This window comes from Lissotriton helveticus, chromosome 12 (genome assembly GCF_964261635.1).
Source record: "Lissotriton helveticus chromosome 12, aLisHel1.1, whole genome shotgun sequence".
Taxonomy (NCBI): Eukaryota; Metazoa; Chordata; class Amphibia; order Caudata; family Salamandridae; genus Lissotriton; species Lissotriton helveticus.
In genome coordinates, this window is record NC_136073.1 from 20,854,335 (window position 1) to 20,873,324 (window position 18,990).

Sequence of the window (18,990 nt, forward strand, 5' to 3'; positions counted from 1 at the left end):
AAGAAGTGAGAATGGAACAGAGAGTGAGGGACTTGATGCAAAGAGACAGGAGCATGGTTAGAGTGTGAGAAGTGTGGCTCACTGGTTAGAAGCGGCAGACCCTGTAGCAGAGATCGGCCCGGGACCAGGGTTCAATTCCCGACACGGCAGGGTCTTGGGTCAATGTCCGCGGACTCGATAATTCTCGCCGAGGTGCCTACGCTAACCATGGGTCCCACTCTGCAACTCTGGGCAATAGCTTGCTTAATCTCCACAACGGCCCCATCAGCGCCGGGGATGCCTGGCTTCACCTTGGAGGGGTACAGGGGGGACCATCTCACAGGGAAAGCCTGGACGGGTTCCCCAGCGGTATACAGCGCCAGGACACTTCGAGATGGAGTAACAGTGCGCTTTACAAGTATACTTACCTTACCTACAAAGAGTGAGGGACTTGATGCATAGAGACGTGAGCATGGAACAGAGTGAGGGATTTGATGCATAGAGACCGGAGCATGCAACATAGAGAGAGAGACTTCACAGATAAAGAAGTGAGAATGGAACAGAGAGTGAGGGACTTGGTGCATAGAGAAATAAGTATGGGACAGGGAGGGAGGTACTTGATGCAGAGAGAACGGAGCATGGGAGAGTGAGTGAGAGACTTGACTCATAGAGACTGGAGAATGGCACAGGGAGTGAGGGGCTTGATGAACAGAGACAGGAGCATGGAATAGAAAGTGAGGGACTTGATACATAGAGATGGGATCATGTGACAGGGAAGGAGATATTTGACGCACTGCAGCATGTAACAAAGGAAAGTGAGGAACTTGATGCATAGAGTTTGGTGCATGTAACAGAGAGTGAAGGACTTGATGCATAGAGTTTGGTGCATGTAACAGAGAGTGAAGGACTTGATGCATAGAATTTGGTGCATGTAACAGAGAGTGAAGGACTTGATGCATAGAGTTTGGTGCATGGTACAGGGAGTGAGGTGAATAGTGAGTAGAGTAGGGAGCATGGAATAAGGAATGAGGGACATGATGCACAGAGAAGGGAGCGAGGATACGGCATGGGACTGGAAGCATGTTGGACGATGGCTCGAGAACAATGAGGTGTCCTGTGGTCAGCTGGTTTTTAGAAGGGACGCCTAATAGGGTTCGACTACAAGGGCCCCGTAGCCAGTGTTGTAGAAAGGTTAGCATGGTCCTTAATATAAACAACCCCACTCCTCTCTGTTAGGCCACTGCCTTCAACCCCCACTCTGCAACGTGTTCGACAAAAATAATACATTATTCACATCTTAGGACAGTCTTGCTTCCCAACTGCACAGCGGCGTAGCTATCATAGGTGAAGCAGGAGCAGTAGCACCGATGCCCAGGGATGTGAGGTGCCAGTTGAACAACATTTAGAGCTGCCTTTTCTTACCCAACTAGGGGCAACGAGGCCTATAATCCTTGCCCTTGTTGGGGGCGATGGCACAGAGCAGCTCTTCTGCCTGTAGTCATGGCAACGTGACTAGGCCGAGGATCTGAGCCCCACCCATGCCCAGTCTTACCGTGCCTCTTTTAAGGGTGCCCTCTGCCCTACCTGCAGAAAGCCTGCTGCAGATCATGGGGGGGGGGAGTAGAAGCTGCTGCCCACTTCAGCTTGGCACAAAACAAGGGCAACAGGCGGGCACACACATCATTTGAAACGGAAACCACATGCCCCGGGGCTGCATCCTGTTTTGCCTGGACAATTTTACGCGGGCCCTTTGCCAACCAAGGAGTCCAGCCAGGGAAGGCCAAAAGCCGATTCCGGGAGTCCGCCCCCAGCCAGTGAAAAAGGCTCAGACCGGGAGGAGTGATGTTACAGCGCCCCCTGCTGCTGTCTGCGACCCTCACCTTTGAAAGTATGAAATATGGAACCGCGAGGTCTGGCTGCAGACAGTCGTCGGTCTTTGATAGCACGACATCTTGTTAAAATATTTATATCAAGAAGCAAACGACACAGAATATGTCAGTGGCATTGGCTCTCCAAGTTCTGTCTGCTTGCAAAGTCACTAGGTGTACTGTGCCTCTTCTAGAAAGCACGGCCTAGCGCCTCGAGGCGGATCGCCGTATTGCGTTTCATAAATGGAACCACTCAGTCATTTGGGTTAGAAACAGAGAGCGATCCAATATCAGGGACTCTACCCAGTCAATGGCTCGTTCTTAGCAATCACCCTACAGACGTCAAGGCTATCCTTGAAAAAGACTCTTGTTATTAGCATTATACAAAACCTTTCAGTAGTTAACTACTATGGATCGCCCCCACCTTACCCACCCCCCGGCTGCCGTCAATGTAGGGTGAAAAGGAGGGTGCTGCTCAGCAGAGATTTCCAGAGGGAGAGGAGTGTAGAATCACTCAGCGCCACCTTAAACCACAAGAAGGCTTCTAGCAGCAGCCAGGAGATGCCAAGCACCTGTGTTCAGGTATTGACCAACAATATCCAGAGAAGAGGGAACTCATTCCAGTGTCTTTGACCCCCTCAGCAAACAAGACAATAGGATCCAGGGGCTGGGGAAGGGCAGGACGACTTTCTTCAGACATCAACAGCGAGTATATATGGAAAGGAAAAAACAAAAAACAACATGCGTCCAAGGCCACAAGGTGCATATGTGGCTGTCTACTAGCCTAGGGTGTCATCCCCCAACTCACTCGCCTAAAATCAGTTAGCTTTAGTCTTCCCAGAATGCATTACGGTGCCTCACATAGATGGTAAAACTTTAGCACAATTAAACAGAACAAAAAAGAAATCGTCCCACTCCGAAGCTCTTCTCTTTCCCTTTGTACTTTTACGGCTGGACCTCTCTGTATATTCAGGTCTTGTCCTTTTATCCCCATGACTTTGAGGTCTCCATACAAAATGTAAATATGTTTAACACTTAAACTTAAGTGTGCGAGGAATCCTTAATATTGTGCTATAGTTTGCACATCCACAGAAAGAACAAGCTGTCCTTACCTGACCCAGTTCAGCGCTGTCCATTGTATCTGTGGAGCGCTGCTGCTCTCTGCAATGGTGTAAAAATGGCGACAATCTTAGACCCACCGGCTCCGGTGCAGGGTGGTCCAGAGTCTGCGCTCTTCTGCAGCGATAAACACAGGGAGAAACTGGACCGCCACTGCTTCACCTACACTGTTCCTACTGCATACCGTCTCAGCTGTAGAGAGCCACTGCTACAACTATGCTGTCACTGCTACAGCTAGACTGTCACTGCTACAACTATGCTGTGACTGCTACAGCTAGACTGTTACTGCTACTGCTAGACTGTGACTGCTACAGATAGACTGTTACTGCTACTGCTAGACTGTCACTGCTACAGCTAGACTGTGAGTGTGACTGCTACAGCTAGACTGTCACTGCTACCGCTAGACTGTCACTGCTACAGCTAGACTGTCACTGCTACAGCTAGGCTGTCACTGCTACAGTTATACTGTCACTGCTACAGCTAGACTGTCACTGCTACAGCTAGACTGTCACTGCTACAGCTAGACTGTCACTGATACAGCTAGACTGTCACTGCTACAGCTAGACTGTGACTGCTACAGCTAGACTGCCACTGCTACAGCTAGACTGTCACTGCTACAGCTAGACTCACTGCTACAGCTAGACTGTCACTGCTACAGCTAGGCTGTCACTGCTACAGATATACTGTCACTGCTACAGCTAGACTGTCACTGCTACAGCTAGACTGTCACTGATACAGCTAGACTGTGACTGCTACAGCTAGACTGTTACTGCTACAGCTAGACTGTTACTGCTACTGCTAGACTGTTACTGCTACTGCTAGACTGAGACTGCTACTGCTAGACTGTCACTGCTACAGCTAGACTGTTACTGCTACTGCTAGACTGTCACTGCTACAGCTAGACTGTCACTGCTACAGCTAGACTGTTACTGCTACAGCTAGACTGTTACTGCTACAGCTAGACTGTGACTGCTACAGCTAGACTGTCACTGCTACAGCTAGACTGTTACTGCTACTGCTAGACTGTTACTGCTACTGCTAGACTGAGACTGCTACTGCTAGACTGTCACTGCTACAACTAGACTGTTACTGCTACTGCTAGACTGTCACTGCTACAGCTAGACTGTCACTGCTACAGCTAGACTGTTACTGCTACAGCTAGACTGTTACTGCTACAGCTAGACTGTGACTGCTACAGCTAGACTGTCACTGCTACAGCTAGACTGTCACTGCTACAGCTAGGCTGTCACTGCTACAGTTATACTGTCACTGCTACAGCTAGACTGTCACTGCTACAGCTAGACTGTCACTGATACAGCTAGACTGTGATTGCTACAGCTAGACTGTTACTGCTACAGCTAGACTGTTACTGCTACTGCTAGACTGAGACTGCTACTGCTAGACTGTCACTGCTACAGCTAGACTGTTACTGCTACTGCTGGACTGTCACTGCTACAGCTAGACTGTCACTGCTACAGCTAGACTGTCACTGCTACAGCTAGGCTGTCACTTCTACAGCTAGACTGCCACTGCTACAGCTAGACTGTGACTGCTACAGCTAGACTGTGACTGCTACAGCTAGACTGTCAGTGCTACAGCTAGACTGTCACTGCTACAGCTAGACTGTGACTGCTAGACTGTCACTGCTACAGCTAGACTGTTACTGCTACTGCTAGACTGTTACTGCTACTGCTAGACTGTGACTGCTACAGCTAGACTGTGACTGCTACAGCTAGACTGTTACTGCTACTGCTAGACTGTCACTGCTACAGCTAGACTGTCACTGCTACAGCTAGACTGTTACTGCTACAGCTAGACTGTTACTGCTACAGCTAGACTGTGACTGCTACAGCTAGACTGTCACTGCTACAGCTAGACTGGCTACAGCTAGACTTTAACTGCAGTAATTAGACCACCACTGCTACAAATGAACTGTGACTGTTACACACTACACATAGTACAGTTACACTGTCACTGCTATAAGGAGGCACTGAATTCTACATCTAGAAAGTAACTACTACAACTAAACAGTCAGTGATAATACTCCGAGAGTGACTCTTACCTCTCATATAGCCTTACTGTATAGCCAGACAGGCACTGACACCTCTAGGCAATCAATTCTATAAGAAGGCAGTGGCCGCTACAATTAGAGAATCACTGCAATAGAAAACCATTGCTACAGCTTAACAATTGAGCTATTATTACAGCAACCAGACAGTAACTGCTAGAACTGGACAGTAGTTGCTACTGTGTCACAGCTACATCTAGTATATCACAGGCATGACCAGACGGTTAGGTCGCTGCTAAAGCTGGAGTATTATGGATTCCAACCACTAGTATATGGTCTACGCACAGCCTCAGTGCATCACCCTGGCCACATGCCCATCAATGAATGCACTCATTGCCAGAAGCCCGCCTGCACTGCCGTCCCAAGGCCTGCTGAAGGATGCCTGCTCTGCCCTCCGGGGCCTTCCTGAACGTCTGCAGACCTACCATCCGCAGAGTCTACAACCAGACGGCCACTGCTACAGCTAGAGAACCAAGGGTCCAAGCAGAGGGGCAGTGCATCAACCAGGCCGCTTGTGCATCAGTGAAGACATGCAGTGCTGGAAACACGCCTGCCCTGCCCTCTGCTCCTAGGGCTCCCTGGAGGCCTGCACACTTCTCTTTCCTCTCCAGAGTCTACGACCAGATAGTCACTGCAACAGCTCCAGAGTCCAGGGTCCAAGCAGAGCGTCCCTGCATCGCGCAGACTTCATAACGTGACCGCACCAGTCCTCTCCTGGAAGCTGCACGTCTGCACTGCCCTCCCAGGACCAGCTAGAGGCATGCCTGCTCTACCCTCCCAGGACTTCCCGGAGGCCTGCGCGCCTCCCTTTCCGCCCAGGGAGGCTTCCTGTGCCTGCGGAAACACGCGTCTGCGCGGGGACTCGCCCTGTTCCTGTCGCGCCGACACCAGCTCCATGTCTTTTCATAGTGGCTTGAGGCCAGAGGTCACACTGCCTAAGGCACTCGCCTAGCCGCAGCACAAGGGGGGAGTTCATTCATTTGGGGGTACAGTTCCGAGTCCGATGGCTGTAAAGAGCTTTTCGAATGGCTTCCACAAGCTGCCTGACAGAGGCTACCTCACACACCGTAAAACCACATCGGGCGCCGAGCTCATTATCGCCAGATGGTTTCAATTTCCAGCCAAGTGGGTTTGGCAAAAGAATTCCCGTTCAGAGCACCTGGAGCACCGCACAACCTCCGGATTTGGAGGCACACAACCGGTGCTTCGGTTAAAAAAGAAGCAGTTTCTGGGGCCCAAAGCATTGCTCAAAAGCTCAGGACCGGAGACACTGGATGTTGGAGTGCTGAACGTGAAGGTTGTTTACCCTTACTTCTGTTCTGCCCATATCTCTAATCCACCACCAGGCTCTCCCTGCCCTTTTATCTCCATTACTCAGGCTCCTTTTCACCCCAGCTTTCTTTCTTTGTCGCTATTTATCCGTCATTCTTAACTCCCTTATTTACAAATTTTGTGTTTTTCACTTTACTGCTCTCGGTCAATGTCTGATGTGGAAAAACAAGGGCCAGTCCCCAAACATGAGTGCCGGTGAGCCCCACTGACATACATTGCAATGTAGTCGCAGATAAACGATGTTGTGCAACAGCCTCCATTCAACATTCCTAGTCCATAAGTGGAAGAGGTCGTGGTACTCATGTGAAACTACATATTTGTTATTTATGCTTTTCCACAATGAGGTATATCTTTACTTCCTAGTGTGCTACTAGTGGTGTAACGTAAAATGATGGAGACCCCCTGCAGAATGTGAAGAGGGGCCTCTCAGTGTCCATTATCTCAAGGTGCTTTAAATGGGCCGGTACTGAGTACCAGCACTTTTTTATTTTGAGAGGGAGAGTACCTGCACTTTTCAAGAGGGACGAAATACGTCTAATTGGAAAGTAGCAGCACTTCTCATAAAGAAGCAGGTTCTCTGGATTGTTGCGCCCTTAAAGTGTCGGAGGGCTGCAGGGGCTTGCGTTATGCCCATGTCAGCTGCTGGTACGTTAGCACACATATTGCTCCTTGGCTGCCACCCCATTCTCAAAGGGGTGCAGATCTGGACTTAGTGGGGACACCCTACGGAGGAGATATGGGACAAGTTAGGGATCATGCATACAGTGCTCTCTCCCTTCATGCTTCGGCGGGATGGAATGCCAGGTCTAGCAACACATACAATACCACCATGTGTCACACTGGTGCCTTCACACAGTCACCCAGTGAAAAGACAATATCACACAGTGGATCAAAAGGTGGGTGTCCAGCTACTGTTAGGTGCCTTTGCACAAACATTATGGAGTGTGAAAACTCTCCAGGATATCGGCAGTGTGAGAAGTTGGCCTGATGTGCAGTGCTCACTATTCTAGTGATCACTATATATCAGTCCAAACAACCCTTATTGATGATTGGTTGTAAGTCAACCTTATAGACCAGCTATCCTAGTAGCATGGATACGAGCAGTCTAAAGCTAAGACTCTAGAGGGCGTGTTAAGCCAGCTGTTTTACCATCACATTACCCCTTGAACACCCAGTGAAAGGACACCACACAAGTGTTATGAAAATAAACAATGTATTTATTAGAATCACAACAACCCTGTACTCTTTATGAGGACAGGGTGCTAAGCACACAACAAAACTCTTACGAAAATACTTTTAAGTTAGCACGTTACACAAATGCCCGAGGGGCACGAAAAACCATATACTTTCAAAGTGGAATGCGAATTACTAGCAGGTAAGTAACGATTCTCAGAGGCTTTGGGATCGCTAGGACTGGACTACTGAACCTTTAGATTACTAGCAGGAGGCCTAGGGAACTCGGGTGCAGAGTGTGCACTCTCACGCGGGATGCGGGACAAAGTCTATGGAAGCTAGAAAAGGCAAAGTTAGTGTTCACGGGCGAACCCGACCTGGTAGGAAGAAAACGACAGTGGATCCTGACCCTAGGATAGTGAGGCTATGCTGGGACACCGAAGTGCCGAAGTTACCTAGCCCAGGGGCTGCAGCTGCATAGGTCTGAAAAGACGTCGGGGATCTCGTTGCCGGACCAGGAGCCTGGAAGGAAGAAGTTGCTGGCAGGCGACCAGTGAAGGAAAGTTCGATGGATCCAAGCCTGGATCAAGGAAGAAGAAACCTGAAAGCAGAGGGGACCAAGTTCTTGAATCACTAGCCAGTGATTAAGTGGGCACCAGGATGGCACCGGGCGAAGTCACCGCAGTCAGGTGAGTGGGCGCTGCTGGGCTCTGCAGTCTCTCGGACCAGGAGGCGTTGTCGGCGACCAGGATGGAGGTGCGAGCTGTCCCACGGAGGATGAAGTCGTTGGCGTCGAAGTTACCCAGGATTGGGCAACAAGCCTTGGCTAATTCAAGCCCACGCGGTGGACTCAAAATGGCGTCTTGAGTGGACCAGGAGGGTCCGGGGTGCTCCTCTTCTGGGAGGGAGCAAGGGCCAGTCTGGAGCAACCAGACCAGCAGCAGAAATGTCGTCGGGCGTCGTCAGGGAGGCCACAAGCCAACGGGCTAGTAGCCAAACAACGCGGTGAGCAGCGGAAAGCAGAAGGGCCCCACGCAGATCGTGGAGATGCTGGGGGGCTGCTCTTCGGTGCTGGAGCTGCTCAGGGTGGGGGCTTCTCGGACCCCAAAGCACTCACCAGGAATTCACTCGGCGGGCTTGCTGGAAAGAAGTCGTGCAGTCTTGCAGATGGCCGGTCCCTTGAGGTCTCGTCGCACCCACGGTTCTCAGCTGGGCTGTAGAGGTGGGTAGAGGTCAGAGGTGCCAGGGAAGCCGGTTCTCGTCGAGCTGGGCAGTCGGATTCCGGAGGAAGGACTTACAGCAGACCGCAGTGTTCTTAGATGGTGCCTGCGGATGCAGGGTGACTACTCCTTAGTCACAAGGGAGAAATCTTAGGAAGAAGTCTTGAGTTCCTTTCGCAGAAAGTAGTTTCAGGATTCAAAGATGATCTGATTTGGAAGGGGGCCAGTCTCTACCTTTATCCTGTAAAAAGGGGCTGGCACGCGACTAAGTCCTGCCCTATGGGTGGGACTAGGAGGGGGGTGGTTACACCCACTTCCTTGGCGGGCTTTTCCCCAGCACAGGGTCTGGAGTGACCCTGGAACTGGCTCAAGCCGGCCTATGCACAGTGAGCACCGGGGTGCTACTTGCAGTCACCTTCCTCTAAAGCCCTGCCTACCTACAATACACAAAACCCTGTCTGGGACGGTGCTGGCACCGCCCCTGGCAGGAAACCCTTTGTCCTTGTCTCCTGCTCTGGGAGGACTCCCAGCAGCAGGAGGGCAGACTTGTGTCTCGGTGGCAGCATCCATTTTGTGGATGCTAAGGCTCTGTCTGACTTTTAACCGGGTTATAGGTTACAGGCATGTCGTGTCCCTCTAGAAGGGTGGAATGCTAACCCCGTCGCCAGAATTGGCGAGGGGTTAGTATTCCAATTCGTATGACACCTTACTCGACATGTTTTGATAAAGCGATACCAGAGTTGGCACATAACCGCGAGGATTATAATGCACTTAAGAGTATATGGTATGCGATATCATGGAAACGGCTAAGGGATAGATCCCGAAAGTCGCAGACAGGCTCAGCTCATGCCAGAGCACCATCTCACACGATTCCAAGCACTCTGCCTTCAGGATTGTTAAGGCCTGCCATAGGAGTGACTGATAGGAGATCTGTGTGTCCATTTTAGGGTTAGATATAGGTATACTATATCTAAAGCAAAGGGTGAGTACACCACCTTGCCCCAGCTGTCGTGCAGCCAGTTGTGTCAGATTTGGATGGCCAGCCAGGGGTGGCATAATAAATGCTGCAGCCCCTGGTAGGCCCTGGGTACACCTATGCCCTGGGTACCTAAGGTACACTGTACAGGGACTGGTAAGGTGACTCAGTATCCAATTTAGATATGTACCTAAGGTACATGGAATCCATTTTACAGAGAGAGCAGTAGGCCTGGGGTCCTGAATAGCAGGGCCCCAGGTCAACTAAGTCAGAAAACCAGCAAAACACCAGGCAAAAAGTTGGGGGCAACCATAGTCAGGGGTCAACCTTCCTACATAACCCCCCCCCAAACGAAAGGAGATAAGGCTATCCTTGTCCAGGTAAGCCTATATTGCCTAAGTGGCCATTTAAGGAAGTACCAGCACTGGCATGGTTACCCCCTATGTCATGGTCCACTAAGCAATCCCTCACCCTAAGGGTGTCTGAGGGTCTCCACCATAGGGAATCTCTACCTGTGGTGTGTTTTGTCAAAGAAAAAGGCTGGTGCTGAAATGGAGTACTGAAGTGAGGCTCCACTAATTTTGGGCTCAGCTTCCTCCAATCATTTTCCACCATATAGGCCTTTCTTTCCAAGACTGAGTTGTTTTGGGCTCTCAGGGTCAACCTCTGGCTACCTACAGCTGGAGGTTGTGTCCCTCTGTTTGGCTTACTGGAGGGACAGTTCAGGTCTGGGGCCCTCAGGTCCCAAGTTTGGCTGTGCCCAACAGTGTCCATCTGTGGGAGGTCCCTAACTAATTTTAAGGGGGATCCCTCAGGAGTGTGTCTTATTTTCACTTGGCTAGGTCTACTAGCTTCAGTGCCCTTAATCTGCTGATTGGGAAATTCTTTTGGACAGGGGGCCCCTTGGGGTCCAACACTGGCCTCCCTGACCTCTACAGCCCTGGGCTGACTGAGGCAGGGTAGAGAGGGGCAGGTTACCTTCTCCAGACTGGGTCCCACCTTGGAAGGGTCCACTGACATCAGGGGTTCTGCCAGGCTAGGCCTGACTACCTCTGTGGCAGTTTCTTCACAAGGGGTCAGATCAGTTCCCTGAGGAGGCTGATCCTTTCCTAAAGTCTGGTGGGAGGGAGATTTCTCTTCCTCCTCAATACTCTCTGTCTGAGTGGAGTGATCCATAGTTTCAGGCTTCACAACACTGTCATCTGTCTGAGTTTGAGCTGTGGCCATCACAACTCTCCCAACCTTTTCAGGAGGGGGCTCAGTTTGGGTGTGGGCTGTTACCATGACAGCCTTGACAACCTGTTCTGGGAAGGAAGTTGTCTGAGATGGGGTTGTGACTGGCACAACCCTCCTGACCTGTTCAGGGAGGACATCTTGGACTGGGGCTGTGGCTACCACTGCCCCACTAACCTTACCATGGGTGTTCACCATTCTAGAATGGGTCTCTTGCTCTACTTCAGCCCAGGCTGAGAGCTCTAAATCATTCCCCAGTAGGCAATCTACAGGCAAGTTTGGTGACACTGCCACTCTCTTGTGGCCTGTGACACCTCCCCAGCTGAGATTGACCACTGCCATGGGATGATCTCTCTGTACTCCATCAATATTGGTCACCTGGTATGTGGCACCAGGTAAAAGTTGCCTTGAGGGGACTAGACTCTCAGTCACCATAGTGATGCTAGCCCCTGTATCTCTATAGGCCTCAACTTTTATACCATTGATGAGGGGCTCCTGTCTGTACTTGCCCAAAGTGTTGGGACAAGGTGTGAAGTTGGCAAACCCCATGCCAGTCTCACAGACAAGAGTATCTAAGTCAGGGGACCTGGTTAGGCCAGAGTCCCCAGGAACTCCCAAAGTAAATGCACCCAAATTCTTGGGGGCACTCCCACCACCTGGGGGATTACTACTAGTAGTAACAGGAGGTTTGGGAATGTTACTTGGGGGTATGTTTTCCTTATTGTTATTCTTTGGGCAACTGCTGTCAGTTTTTAAATGACCCACCTGTTTACAGGGATAACAATAAGGTGTCTTCTGGTTGTTGGAAGGATTCTGGGACCCACCCCCCTCAGAGGATTTTTGGGGCCCTGATGTGGTTTGATCTGGAGATTTATTCCCACCCTTCTCTTGAGGCTTGGTTGATTCCTTTTTCTGGTCACCACCTTGGTTCTTGGGCCTAATCCTGGTTCTGACCCATTTGTCTGCCCTCTTACCCAATTCTTGTGGAGAGGTCAGATCAGAGTCTACCAGGTGCTGGTGTAATAACTGGTTCTGACAATTATTTAAGACTTGCTCTCTCATAATTAGATTATACAATCCCTTGAAATCAGTAACCTTACTACCCAGTAGCCAGCCTTCCAAAGCCTTAGTGGCACAATCAACAAAGTCTGACCAGTCCTGAGACTGAGTTTTCTGGGTGTCTCTGAACAGCAACCTGTACTGCTCAGTGGTTAAACCAAACCCATCAACCAGTGCATTTTTCAGGACCTGGTAATTGTTAGCATCCTCAACTCTAGTAGTGAGGAGCTTATCTCTACCTTTACCATCAAAGGAGAGCCACAGTATAGCTGCCCACTGACTCTGGGGAATGCCCTGCACAGTGCAGGCCCTCTCCAGAGCAGCCATCCATTTCTGGATGTCATCCCCTTGCTTAAAGGGGGGCACTATTTTAGTCAGGTGTTTAGTATCTAAACCCTTCTCTCTATCTCTTGGGAGATTGCTGCCACCAGTGGGAGCTAACCCACACATCTTCTGCTCTCTAGCAAATGCAAGCTTTTCTTTGGCCAGGGCAACTTCTTCCCTTTCAATCCTCAGTCTAGCTTGTCTCATCCTTGCTTCATGCTCTCTTCTCTGAGGGGAAGTCAATCTCCTCTGGGGAGAGTTCCTTCTCCCCTGAGAAGAGGCATTAGAGTGCAGAGATCTAATGGAGTCCCTAGAAAGAGATCTATCTCTCCTAACTCCAAGGTTAGGCCTTATTAGGGTCAGTACTGGGGGTCCCCCAGATCCTTCCCCAAGTAGGTCTAAGTTGGCCTTAGTTAGCCTTCTGACTACCTCAAGACCCTTGTCTACCTCATCCCCAGAGAGTACCTCCTGATCCTCCTCCTCAACTGCTGAATCAGTGTTGGGGAGGTCTGGATCCCCAGAGGTTCCCTCTAAGGCTGGCATGCTCTCATGTAACTGAGAGAGCTTCCTGGCATCATATGTCTCTAAGAGACCTATCAGAAAGGGAATGGTGGGGTTAGACCCCTGCTTCAGTTTCCTGGAGACACAGAGTTGCCTCATCTCCTGAAAATTGAGAGCTGCATATCTTGAAGTGACCTGTGGAGGGTCAACCCTGACCAGGGGAGTCTCAGTAGAGTCCCCCTGAGTCGACATGCTTTTCTAGTGAGGTGTAAGTGGTGCACTTACCTACACTATATGTTTGCCTACTGATCCCTTGCTAGAGTTGTAGTTTAGGGTGTGCTAGGCCCTAGGAGCTACAACAGCTGGTTCAGTAGAACTCAGAGTATTCTAAGCTAAGTTATATGTACCTTTAGTACTTATGTGATCTTTCACAAGATATTCTTAGGGCATGTGTGGTAAAACAACAGCAAGCTCAAATCCCACCCGCTGCTCACCAATGTGAGAAGTTGGCCTGATGTGCAGTGCTCACTATTCTAGTGATCACTATATATCAGTCCAAACAACCCTTATTGATGATTGGTTGTAAGTCAACCTTATAGACCAGCTATCCTAGTAGCATGGATACGAGCAGTCTAAGGCTAAGACTCTAGAGGGCGTGTTAAGCCAGCTGTTTTACCATCACATTACCCCTTGAACACCCAGTGAAAGGACACCACACAAGTGTTATGAAAATAAACAATGTATTTATTAGAATCACAACAACCCTGTACTCTTTATGAGGACAGGGTGCTAAGCACACAACAAAACTCTTACGAAAATACTTTTAAGTTAGCACGTTACACAAATGCCCGAGGGGCACGAAAAACCATATACTTTCAAAGTGGAATGCGAATTACTAGCAGGTAAGTAACGATTCTCAGAGGCTTTGGGATCGCTAGGACTGGACTACTGAACCTTTAGATTACTAGCAGGAGGCCTAGGGAACTCGGGTGCAGAGTGTGCACTCTCACGCGGGATGCGGGACAAAGTCTATGGAAGCTAGAAAAGGCAAAGTTAGTGTTCACGGGCGAACCCGACCTGGTAGGAAGAAAACGACAGTGGATCCTGACCCTAGGATAGTGAGGCTATGCTGGGACACCGAAGTGCCGAAGTTACCTAGCCCAGGGGCTGCAGCTGCATAGGTCTGAAAAGACGTCGGGGATCTCGTTGCCGGACCAGGAGCCTGGAAGGAAGAAGTTGCTGGCAGGCGACCAGTGAAGGAAAGTTCGATGGATCCAAGCCTGGATCAAGGAAGAAGAAACCTGAAAGCAGAGGGGACCAAGTTCTTGAATCACTAGCCAGTGATTAAGTGGGCACCAGGATGGCACCGGGCGAAGTCACCGCAGTCAGGTGAGTGGGCGCTGCTGGGCTCTGCAGTCTCTCGGACCAGGAGGCGTTGTCGGCGACCAGGATGGAGGTGCGAGCTGTCCCACGGAGGATGAAGTCGTTGGCGTCGAAGTTACCCAGGATTGGGCAACAAGCCTTGGCTAATTCAAGCCCACGCGGTGGACTCAAAATGGCGTCTTGAGTGGACCAGGAGGGTCCGGGGTGCTCCTCTTCTGGGAGGGAGCAAGGGCCAGTCTGGAGCAACCAGACCAGCAGCAGAAATGTCGTCGGGCGTCGTCAGGGAGGCCACAAGCCAACGGGCTAGTAGCCAAACAACGCGGTGAGCAGCGGAAAGCAGAAGGGCCCCACGCAGATCGTGGAGATGCTGGGGGGCTGCTCTTCGGTGCTGGAGCTGCTCAGGGTGGGGGCTTCTCGGACCCCAAAGCACTCACCAGGAATTCACTCGGCGGGCTTGCTGGAAAGAAGTCGTGCAGTCTTGCAGATGGCCGGTCCCTTGAGGTCTCGTCGCACCCACGGTTCTCAGCTGGGCTGTAGAGGTGGGTAGAGGTCAGAGGTGCCAGGGAAGCCGGTTCTCGTCGAGCTGGGCAGTCGGATTCCGGAGGAAGGACTTACAGCAGACCGCAGTGTTCTTAGATGGTGCCTGCGGATGCAGGGTGACTACTCCTTAGTCACAAGGGAGAAATCTTAGGAAGAAGTCTTGAGTTCCTTTCGCAGAAAGTAGTTTCAGGATTCAAAGATGATCTGATTTGGAAGGGGGCCAGTCTCTACCTTTATCCTGTAAAAAGGGGCTGGCACGCGACTAAGTCCTGCCCTATGGGTGGGACTAGGAGGGGGGTGGTTACACCCACTTCCTTGGCGGGCTTTTCCCCAGCACAGGGTCTGGAGTGACCCTGGAACTGGCTCAAGCCGGCCTATGCACAGTGAGCACCGGGGTGCTACTTGCAGTCACCTTCCTCTAAAGCCCTGCCTACCTACAATACACAAAACCCTGTCTGGGACGGTGCTGGCACCGCCCCTGGCAGGAAACCCTTTGTCCTTGTCTCCTGCTCTGGGAGGACTCCCAGCAGCAGGAGGGCAGACTTGTGTCTCGGTGGCAGCATCCATTTTGTGGATGCTAAGGCTCTGTCTGACTTTTAACCGGGTTATAGGTTACAGGCATGTCGTGTCCCTCTAGAAGGGTGGAATGCTAACCCCGTCGCCAGAATTGGCGAGGGGTTAGTATTCCAATTCGTATGACACCTTACTCGACATGTTTTGATAAAGCGATACCAGAGTTGGCACATAACCGCGAGGATTATAATGCACTTAAGAGTATATGGTATGCGATATCATGGAAACGGCTAAGGGATAGATCCCGAAAGTCGCAGACAGGCTCAGCTCATGCCAGAGCACCATCTCACACGATTCCAAGCACTCTGCCTTCAGGATTGTTAAGGCCTGCCATAGGAGTGACTGATAGGAGATCTGTGTGTCCATTTTAGGGTTAGATATAGGTATACTATATCTAAAGCAAAGGGTGAGTACACCACCTTGCCCCAGCTGTCGTGCAGCCAGTTGTGTCAGATTTGGATGGCCAGCCAGGGGTGGCATAATAAATGCTGCAGCCCCTGGTAGGCCCTGGGTACACCTATGCCCTGGGTACCTAAGGTACACTGTACAGGGACTGGTAAGGTGACTCAGTATCCAATTTAGATATGTACCTAAGGTACATGGAATCCATTTTACAGAGAGAGCAGTAGGCCTGGGGTCCTGAATAGCAGGGCCCCAGGTCAACTAAGTCAGAAAACCAGCAAAACACCAGGCAAAAAGTTGGGGGCAACCATAGTCAGGGGTCAACCTTCCTACAGGCAGCAGACTGAAAAGCTGTTTTTTTCTTCTTTTTTTGAAGGGTTGAGGGGTGAATAGAACAATCATACAATTGTTGAGAGATATTTTTACAAGAATCAGAACTGCTGTCCGTTTTGTAATCTACAGAAGTCTTCAGTTTCTAAATTCTTACTGCTGTGAACGAGCAATGGAAAGGGATTTGCACTGCCCAGCGAGGAGCAAAGATCACCAGATGTCAAGGAAGACCTAAGAAGGTCATCTGACCGAAGATTCAAGAGGACCTCCTTTCCATGAGATCCTGGCAGCCAAGCGGGGCAATCACCAAAGTGACTTAGTTAAAATGATTGCTTATGTCACAGCAAGTGGCTCCCAGTCAAACTTCCCATTGTCTGGCTTTCATCACTTCCAAAAAATTTGTAATGGTGCAAAGCTGAATTCACGTAGGGCGCTTCGTGGTCCCCCGCCTCTGTCAGCAAATTTGACCAGCAAACGAGAAGATGTTATTATTTAGGCAGAAGGATATAATTTCCAATATCATCATGTTATGTTCCTGATATTTAAGAGGAGAAAAATTCTACAACCATGAGCCCCTGTTGGTGTAAAATGCATGTATACAGGCTGGTGATGTCAAGGGCAGTCAGTAGGAAATTGTCCTTCCACACTATACATTGGATGGGTCTCATAAAATCCGTAGTATCTTTAACATAAGAACTTAAATCATTAACAAAAAGTGTGGGCTATAGCAAACAAAGACACCACATACCCAGTAGCCAGGCATTCCTCCACAGATCATAACAGTGATAGCAAACTACTGCATTTCTTTTGTATGGACCAGGTTCCTCGAAATGAGAGGCGGTGACAGAGTCGGGACTCTGAGACACTTGGAGTCCAGATATATCATAGAGATGAGGACCAGAGCCCCATGGGGACTCAACAGTGATGAGGAGCTGTGGACACATATTGGATACGTTACATCCTTTTTTAAGACCTAGATACCTTTGTAGCACTTTTATCACCTTTTAATATCAATGTTCTGCACATATTTTTGCACATAGTCAATTTATAGTGGGATGTGGGCAACATGGATTCTAACTGAATAACACAGAGTTTCCCACGGAGCTCAGGCCCATGCAGGGCTTGAATGAAGACAGTCTAAATATAGAATCAATTATAGACTAGCTCATAAAGGGTCCTATGGAAATAGGAGGAATCTCACATATGATTTATTAATCATGGGGGAAATGGGGAGGAAATGAGAACAATGTAACTGGGAAAATGCATTTGACATAAAATGTAATGACAGACGCCTGTTGTAAATACCAAACATTGGGAAATAACGTGGTCATTACATGATGTACACAAACACAAACTGTCTTTTTAAATCTCTTAAATGTGAATTAATAAAGTAAATATTTATGTATTTATATATTTATTGAATGAATTTTAGAAACTTTTATATAAATTTGACAATAAGGTATACAGACTGGTTCATTAAATAACAAAGTTTGGGATAAAATCAGGTATCAATTAATTTCTTTTGACCCATTATGCTAGCTTAAAATGGCAGCCAACTTCATGTAATTTTTCATAACTGGTTTGACTGACTCCATCGTTCGTTAACCATGTCAAAACATTCCGCCCAATGATAACAGAAATTGCTTTTAAAGGGGGTGATGATGTGACTACATTGACAAAAGCCAGGGGGCCGAAACGCGACTGTTGGTTTTTAAAAGCTTTGTAGCAATAATAAATTTAGGGGCAGATGTATCAAGATTCCATTTTGCGAATTTTAAATAGCGATTTTTAAGGAATCGCTATTTAGAATTCGCAAAATGGAATGTATGTAAAAAATCGCTAATTTTTAGCGATTCCTTAATCTTCCCTATTTGCGAATTCGCATTTTGCGAATTTGCAATTAAGGAATAATTTCCCATGCATTCCTCTGGGCCAGGAGGCCCATAGGAATGATTGTGAAATAATTCTCAAATTGCGAATTCGCAATTTGCTAATCGCAATTTGAGAATTATTTCAGGGGTGTCTCAAAGACACCCTGCTGCTCCCCTGAAATGTACATGTGTGTGCATATGGCGCACATACATGCCCTATGGGCATGTGTGTGCGTCACATGCCACCTTCAAAAATGCCAAATTGTGCATTTTTAAAAGAATTCGCAAAATAACATCAACTTCAAGTTGGTGTTAATTTGCGATTTCTTATCCAAAATTCGCAATACAAAAATGCTACATACATAGCATTTAAGGAATCGCAAAAATTGCGATTCCTTAAATGCTATGGCAAAATAAGGAATCGCAAATTTTTGCGATTCCTTAATTTGCGAAAATTTGATGCATGCCAAAACATGCAAAAAGACCGTTTGCGACTCGAAAAGGCCGAAATTTTGCGAATTTCGGCCTTTGCGATTCGCAAAAGGCTTGATACATCTGCCCCCTAATGAATAAGAACTGTCCCTGGAGTGCGCAACACTTTTTGAAAGAAAGACAATATGGCAAATTGACTGGAAAAGAGCCATTTAACTGGTTAAATCTCCTTCACAAACCCTTTTCTAAACAGAAAAAAATGAGGAAGGGAGGTAAGTGTAGCCCTATAGGCTGCCATTATGTAAATGTGAAAAAAGCATCTGTGCCTTTAAGAAATCAAAGACGACCATTAACCCATCATGTCCTGCGGGTGACTGTTGCTTCAGTTCTTTTTGCCGAGACAGTGGCAGAACTAGATAGGAAAATTGTCCAATTATCGTCTCTGTTTGTGATGACATCCCTGGGAGCGCCACCCCTAACTCTGACACCCCCTTGCTAAAACCATCATGGGTGCCTTACCGTCCAACCGAGGACAACGACAACAACACTGAAATCCTGGGAATAACACCAGCCGTAACGAAATACTTTTTGTCCTCATCCCGCAGCC

General features: G+C 49.0%; 1 protein-coding gene across 9 annotated transcripts in view; it reads right to left on the minus strand.

Annotated features, from left to right (window-relative positions):
- LOC144798327 (nuclear receptor subfamily 2 group F member 6-like) overlaps positions 1 to 18,990 on the minus strand; it is a 768,088-nt gene that overhangs the window by 632,544 nt on the left and 116,554 nt on the right. For 4 of the 9 annotated variants that reach the window (XM_078669146.1, XM_078669148.1, XM_078669147.1 and 1 more), the window contains exon 1: positions 2,960 to 3,294. The exons of 3 other annotated variants lie outside the window; for them this stretch is intronic. In XM_078669146.1, coding sequence (XP_078525272.1) covers positions 2,960 to 2,983 — 24 coding nt within the window. In that variant the 5' untranslated portion in view covers positions 2,984 to 3,294. Of the gene's footprint in view, positions 1 to 2,959; positions 3,295 to 18,990 lie in introns of those variants that run through there. 2 more of the 9 variants (XM_078669145.1, XM_078669150.1) reach the window with 2 other exon arrangements.